This window comes from Lathyrus oleraceus, chromosome 2 (genome assembly GCF_024323335.1).
Source record: "Lathyrus oleraceus cultivar Zhongwan6 chromosome 2, CAAS_Psat_ZW6_1.0, whole genome shotgun sequence".
NCBI classification, from domain to species: Eukaryota; Viridiplantae; Streptophyta; class Magnoliopsida; order Fabales; family Fabaceae; genus Lathyrus; species Lathyrus oleraceus.
The window spans coordinates 167,508,780-167,516,966 of record NC_066580.1 but is presented as its reverse complement, the minus strand read 5'-3'; the positions used below and the strand labels follow the sequence as shown (position 1 = coordinate 167,516,966).

At 39.5% G+C, this 8,187-nt stretch overlaps 1 protein-coding gene across 1 annotated transcript; it reads right to left on the bottom strand.

The window, feature by feature from the left end:
* Positions 1–1,316: 1,316 nt before the first annotated feature.
* Positions 1,317–2,048, bottom strand: LOC127122448 (uncharacterized). Its single transcript, XM_051052786.1, has one exon. It carries the CDS (start codon positions 2,046–2,048, stop codon positions 1,317–1,319), a length of 732 nt encoding a protein of 243 aa, XP_050908743.1.
* Between the last annotated feature and the right edge of the window lie 6,139 nt (positions 2,049–8,187).

Genomic DNA, 8,187 nt, shown 5'->3' with positions numbered 1-8,187 from the left:
GTGATGCACTGGATGTCGACTGATATCTGGGCATTAAGGAATACGGCATTCCATAAAGCGGATTTGTGGTGCCAAAGCGAGGCACATAAGGTCTGAACGTTGTTATCGTTGATCCTGAACCCCCCGGTGGAGGCTGAGGAATTGATGTTCCAACCGCACCCGTAGTCGACATGGTTAGGGCTGCACTTGTCATCGGCGACAAAGTGACAACCTGTGAAACTACTGTTTCCGTATTTGGTAAAGTCCCTCGTGGAACTTCATCAATGTTAGTTTCTGACATCTTCACACTACTTCGTGGCTTATTATATAACTTGCCACTTCTAAGTTTCATGCAATTTCGTAACTGCTCTAGCACCGTCCCACTGGGCGTGCCATTTTGTTTATTGTGGAAATTGGTAAACAACCGCTGGTCCTCCCTAGGCTTAAAACGAAGGGTTACTTGTAGGATCGACCAGTTGATCCTTGGACATGTGCTAGTGCAAGTGAAACTTGTCCAAACTTCAACGAAATGACTTTGTGAGGAACGGCTCCCAAGAAAGTGTCGAACAAGCGTAGGGTTTTTTCCACAGGAACGGTTTTAGACAATGTTATCGCCTATAGGTGACTCGTGACCGACAACGTTATAACATTCAAAAGATGTATACTACGAACACGCTTTTGGTGAACTCTATGATTGTGATAGAGTCAGTGTCGACAGCGTAAACGACAACGTAAAATGATAACTCAAAAGCAAAAGAAATTAAAATAAAATGTTCAACGGGAACAATTGAAAAGTAGAGAAGTTGCATTGAAATAAATGTGGTGATTCACGTACATAGCACTCTCAGAAAAACTCTTGCTTCCTCGCGCTGGGAATGGGAAGTTTTCTTACAAGTGATTTCGTAGTACAAAGTGAACCCCTGAGCCCCTTGTGGGATACTCCTATTTATACTAAACTAGAGGAAAACTACTCCTAAGCTAACTTCCTAGAAACTAGCAGATGTTATGACACACGATCTGCATAACCGCCGCACCCATGTCTGACTAACCGCTCCACGTTATGACGCTTTTATTACTTTTGGAACTCCTATTTTATTTTAAATTTCAAATTTCTCCAGCCCAGACGTTAGGGCAAAGCTGTCTTCTGCACATTTGATTACAATTCTTTAAGTCCTAAACCTCGCGTGGGTCGACATAATGGCCTGTTGGCGAAGCCAGCTTTCCCTGTCGGCCTCGTCCTTTGGTTTGTTTTTCTTTCTTACTTGCTTTCAACATCTTTTTACCTTTTGGTAGGGTATGGTCCCCACATTCACAGGACTTTTTCATTACTTGTGCTTTCAACCTGCCTTAGGAATATTTTGTGGTAACACGTTGGTAATACGGCTAGCGGGCCCAATTACGCACACAATTTTCAACTCTTCATCATAAACTTTTAGAGTCAGGGTGCCCTCTTCTATATCTATCAAACATCTTCCGGTCTCAAAAAATGGTCTACCGAGAATGAGTGGTATCTCTTCATCTTCCGGCATTTCTAAGATGACAAAGTCCACCGAAAATAAAAACTTATCAATCTTCACAAGAACATCTTCCACCACTGCATAAGGTCTCTTCACAAAATGGTCAGGAAATTGAAGTGTCACTTTGGTATCTTGCACTTTTCCAATCCCCAACCTCTTGTAAATGGATAACGGCATGAGACTCACACTTTCCCCAAAGTCTATAAGGGCCTTTTTGAAAGATCTATCCCCGATAATGCAAGGGATAGTTACCGAGCCTCGATCTTTCTTCTTCACTGGAATATTCATACCCTTCAAAATTGCACTACAAGTTTCAGTTAGTACAATAGGGTCAGTGTCGGTGCTCCTCTTTTTTGACATAATATCCTTCATAAATTTGGCATAAGAGGGCATTTGTTCAAGTGCCTCCAAGAACGGAATGTTAATCTCAAGCTTTTTGAACATCTCCAAGAATTTATTGAAGTTCTTATCATGTTTCTCTTTCTTCTGATTTCTTGTGGGGAAACGGAGTTTGACAACCGGATTTGATTCACTAACTTTTTCTTTAACCATCAGTTTAGGCACTACCACCTCTTCACTCACAACCTCATTTTCTTTTATTTCCAACTCAACTTCAAGCAATTGGTCTTCTTAGTCATCATCTTTCTCAGGGACTTCTTTCGATTTACCACTCCTTGTGGTTACAACACTCACATTATTATGCTCTCATGGATTTGTAACTGTAGCACTCGGTAATGCACCCGATGTTTGAGAACCCGCGAGTTGTTGAGCAATCTAACTCATTTGCACTTCCAGATTTTTTATTTAAGTACCAGTGTTTCTTAGATTACAACTGGTCTCCTCTTGAAATTGGGAACTTTGAGCCGTCATTTTTTCAATGGCAATTTCCCAATCTGTTTTTCTTGGTACCTGTGGTTGAAATTGCTGTTGGGGTTGGTGGAACTACTGCTGGTATGATTGCTATTGTTGTTGTGGTTGACTTTGATATTGTTGGGCACTTGCTTCTGAACATTTCCTTGTTTGTCCTTCCAGGAGAAATTTGGATGATTTTTCCATCCAGGATTATATGCATTGGAGTAAGGGTTGTTCTGCTTCAGAAAATTAATCTCTTCTACCTGTTGTGCAGTTGCCACACAATGCATGGCGAAGTGAGGCCCCCCACAAATTCCATAACTAACCGCTTGAATAGGTTGAATCGGTTGAACTTGTGCCACCGTTTGAGTGTCAAGAGCCATTTTCTTGATTCTTCGCTCTACTTCAGCTATTATTTGATCTTCCATCTTCACAACTTGATTTGCTAGCTTGAGATCAATGATGCTTTCAGATTGACTTACACTGCGGTTAAGAGCTCCAGATGCTCATTTGCTGCAATTGCTTCGATGATTTTCTTTATTCCTGTGGTTGTTGTAAAATTTGTTGAGCCACCGGCAGCTGTGTCTATGAGTTGCTTAGTCTTCATTCTAAGGCCATTCACAAAATTTTGCATCTGTTCACTTGCATCCATGTTATGAGTAGGACATGCAACCAACAATCACTTGAACCTCTTGTAAGCGTCTCTGAGTGACTCTCCTTCCTTCTGTTTGAAATTAACAATATCATACCTCTTACGGAGATACACAGAGACAGGGAAGTACTCATTCAAAAATGTTGTCTCCATTTGTTGCCAAGCTATAATGCTTCTCGCGGGTAAAGAGTAAAACCACTCTTCGGCATCTTCTGATCGTGTAAACGGAAACATCACCAACTTTTTAGCTTCCTCTGAGTGTCCCTCAATTTTCAACGATGTCGTCATGGTCATAAATCTTTGTAAATGCTTGTTGGCATCTTCATTTATTTTTCCGGAGAACGGTCTCCTTTCGAGTTGACGAATCTTTGAATGGTGTAACAGAAAATGATAAACATTCATTGGTTGGTTTACAATTGTTAACCTTCCAGTAGGAGCATTTGCACCTCCATAGTCATCTAGAAGTCTTTCCACGTGAGGTGGAGCTTCAACCATAGTTTCAGATATGGTTTCGGAGTCTTCCGAATGAACTCAAACAACTTCTTCTTTTTCAGACTTAGAAACAATGGGGGTTGCTTCTGATAGTTCCAGTCTAGCTGTTCGGCGTCTTGCGCACAATGATATTTCTAGTTCTGTGTTAAAAAGAAATTCAACTGAGGCCTTACCTCGCATACAAAGATTAGAAAATTATTATAATTTATAAAAAGAAACAATAGTACAGAGAAATAAAATTTTGGTTGCAGAGCAACAAAATTTCCATTGAATTATTATTCAACTTATACTTTGGCAGTCCCCGGCAACGACACCAAAAATTTGATCGGTAAAATAGCAAGTGTACTATTTGCACCAATGTAGTAATAAAATGGGAATTCTCCCGAGTATCGATCTCGAGGACTGCGTAATAAGTACAAATCTTTACGATAATTCCATTGAACAAAAGATCATAGGGGGTTTGTTGATTATTTTCAAAATGATAAGAACGAGAATTATAAAGCGTATAAAAAGCTGTTAAACGATATGAGTAAACATGTTAAGGCATGATGTGTGAATTTCTTTGTACTACACTACTTCCATATTATATAACATCTATGTTGTAATTATTCAAAACCGATTCTCAAGAATTGTGTTCTCTAATTCCTTAGCCGAAAACCATTAACAGTTAATTTCAATCCTAAGACCTTAGCTATTTAAAACGACGTTACGAAATATGCAATTGATCAAGAATTAACGGCTACTATGGTTTGATCCTTATTCTTAAGTGATTAAACCGAAGTATTATTATACAACAAGCGATAAGGTGGTTTGTTCGACCTAAACCTTAACCATAGATCAAAATTCGATTTGTCCGATAAAATTAAGCATTAAGAACATTGTATAATAATTTGAATTAAGAAAACATTGATGATCATAAAAACATAGAAAGAGTGTTCATACAGTAGCAATTCAGGGACACCCCCTAGCATTTGGGGGATTAGCTTCTCATAGTATTCAAAGACAATAAATTACAAAATAGAGACATTACAATTTGTTGGTGATTAAGGTTGATCTTCAATCTTTTCCGATCTTGAAAACCTCTTCTTCTCCAAAAACCTTGAAAGCTCTCTTCTCCTTTCTGTCTATTCCTTGTACGATCCAAAAAACTCCCTTTCTCTTTACCAAAATGCAGACTAAATAGTTCCCAATCATCTAAAAACATCGTGAAATACCAAAATTGCCCTCCGAACTTACAAGGAGACCACAATAATAAAAATCAGCAAACTAGGTGAATTGGCCAACACGAGCCGTGTCAGATGACACGGGCGCCCGTGTTGGCTCTCTATCAACTCAAATCCTTCAGCCCTTGCTGACATAGGCCGTGTCAGCTGACACGGGCACCCGTGTCAGCTGACACGGGCACCCGTGTCAGCCCCCTATTTTCTGGCTTCCACAATATCCACTTTGCACATGCTGACACGGGCCGTGTCAGCTGACACGGGCCGTGTCAGCTGACACGGGCACCCGTGTCATCCCTTTGTTTTTGCATTATCTCGCTTTGCACGATGTCCTTAACTTTCATTCTTCCGGTACACATCTTTCGGTACACATCTTTCGGGCTTATTGTTAGACCTGGAAACCAAATAGAACTACCATGGAAACGCATAAAATGCGTCACAAAGAGATGAACCACTAATACAACATAAAATAAGCAGAAATTTATAAAATGCGATAAACTTAAGAAATCAACTAAAAGAAGGAACAACGTGTTACCGATTCTTGAAGATTCATGTTGGATGGATGATGAAAACTAAGTGCAAATGGTGACCGATTAATGGTTGATCTTCCCCAGTAGATCGCATTGGTTTCCTCGCCAATTGCCATTCAACTTGCTCCCAGTCAGAGTTTTCTCCTGGTTTATGAGCAGTTTTGATTATTCTCTGTAGGGTTGTCTCCCATTTTTATGGTGTTGACCAAAAAGTTCCCCACAGATTTGATGTTCTTTCCTCAGCAGATTTCCTCCATCCCCTTCTAGGGTTGAGCCTTTGGGATGTTGATCTCTCTGTTCTCCAGTAGTTGTCTCCTTTGTGACGTGTTGTCAGCATAATCATCATATATACATATACATACACATTCATATAATTTCATGATTTGCATTATCATATTTGATTGATTGATTCAAGATTATTCTTTGTTATGGCGGTACTCTATCCTCAAACAAAATCTGGTGTTTGTCCTCCTTCCATTGTAGAGTGTCAGCCCCTTAAGCAGAAATACTTTAACCTTTCTCCTTTCCCCCACCGAGTTTGTTTCCTCGTGGATGATTATTATTTCAATTTCCTCCCTAGTTAATCTTCTGGGTGGAATCACTCCCCTTGAGTTATGTCCTCAATGGTTTGAGTCTCGATTGACCGTTTCTTTCTAGATCTTACCTAGATAGATGCTTTGAGTCCCCTAAGAGTCTATTGCCCAGTAACTGGCAATAGTCTTCTTAGTTTGCAGTTTGTTACTTCTTGCCCAATACCCGACAATAGTACCCCAGCTTTCCCAGCAGTGGAGTCCTTAGTGGATATGTTTCTCCAGGAAGTATATCCTTGATATGTTCACCCTAACTGGTGACAAATATCTTTCTCTCCCCTGCTTGAGTCTATCCTTGATATGTTCATCCTAACCGATGACGGATATTCTCTTTTTGGTATTCTACCCAGTAAAAAGGTATTTGTAATCCCTATTTTTGTTCCCCAGAGTGTTAATCCTTGATATGTTCATCCTAACCGATGACGGGTTTCCTTCTCTTGTAGGTCTTCTACCCAGTAATTGATAGTTGTAAATCCTGCTTTTGGTCCCTCCGTAGAGTTTATCCTTGATATGTTCACTTTAACCAGTGACGAATTCTCTCTCTTGGTATTCTATCCAGTATCTAATAGATGTAATCCCTATTTTCTCCCTTCGCAGAGTCTATCCTTGATATGTTCATCTTAATCGATGACGGATTTTCTCTTTGGGGGTCTTCTATCCAGCATTCGATAGATGTAATTCCTATTTTTTGTTCAGTTGGTTTATCCTGGATATGTTCATCTTAACCGATGACGGGTATCCTTCTTGACAATCCCAGGAAAGTGTATCCTTGATATGTTCATCCTAACCGATGACAGATACTCTCACCCTTGGTCTTCTGCCCAGAAACTGTTAGTTGTAAATCTTATTTTTCTGTAGTTTTCCCCAACAAGGCTATTCTTACCCAGTAAGCGATAATGAATACTCCCTCCTGGAATCATCAATGAGTCATCGTTGATATGTTCATCCTAACCGGTGACGGATGTCCTCTCTGTCAGATCTTTATTATCTCCTTACCCAATAACAGGCAGTAGATAATAAATTTCTGCTCCTCCTGTGTTGAAGTTTATCTTCCCAAGTGGAGTTGAGTGCGCATTTCCTTAGAGAAATTGTTTTCCCTGCATGATTCAAGTACTTCAGTTTTATCTTGACTTACTCGTATCCCCTGCAGATGTTTTTAGTTCCCCGGATGAGTCTTTTCCATGTTTGTATGGAATCCCTCGAGTCCCCCAGTTAGTTTTAAGTCATAGCCTGACCTACGCATAACTCTTTTTTATCCTCTCAGAGTCTCTGTCTCCCTAGTGAGTTTTCCTTACGGAATGCATTATACTCCTGCGGATTTTCGGTCCCTCTGATTTCTTTTCCTTTGTGGAAGTATTTCCCCACAAAGCATTAACTTTTACATTCATATCATTTGCATCATGAGGTCTCTTAGGGAGGAAAGTTTGTTTCTATATGTCGTTATTTTAGCCCATTCTACTGAGTCGACATAAGGATTTTGACCTTCGCCTCCTCAGTTATAATGTCCTTAAATAGGGGCAGCTGTAAGACCCCAATTTTGACCCTAAGATCCCTCATGCAAACTCATCATAAACATTAGCATTGGGATCATACCTTGGTATCCTCCTTACCCCTCTTTCATTGGGTTTATTTTGGGGGAGATCACCAAGAACTTTGTGATTGTATCATACTTGTATATTATAATTTTTTTTACTAACCAAAATACAAAAATATATGTCTTTTCATTTGCCTAACTCTTTTGTAGGTAGGGCATGATCCCATTGATCTATCAAGTTCACATCTAGGGTTTGAGACCCTCATGAACAAAGAACACAACCATGTATTGATACAAGGATGGCCACAAGCATCATATAAGACTCCCAATGATCTCTACATGTTATTTTGATCAAGTTTTCTTCAAGAGTTTGAAGGTGATTTGCCTTGGAATCCCTAGTTTGACTGGGTATCTTGAGTAACTTCACCAACAAGCTATATCACCAATTGATCAAATTTCTCAAGGGACACTTCAAACTTCATCATCTTATGCATATATGATCTACCATGAGCCTATAAAGTCAAGAGAATTGAAGATTAGCAAGTTGGTTGATGGTGCTTGGCCAGATGAATTCATCTGATCAAAATTGGGTCTCCCTAGACCCTATCTCCTACAATTTTCACCATATGAAAATTATTCCATGAGCAATGTTACTCTAAATTACATTCCAAACAACTTTAACATTGATACCTAGAACTATTTTTGCTTGGAAAATCATTTTCTATGTTGGAACATTATAGGTCATTTTGTCTAAACCCTAATTTGAAAGTTAACTTCCCAAGGAAATAACTTGCTCAATTTTTATGAGATGCATGATTTCC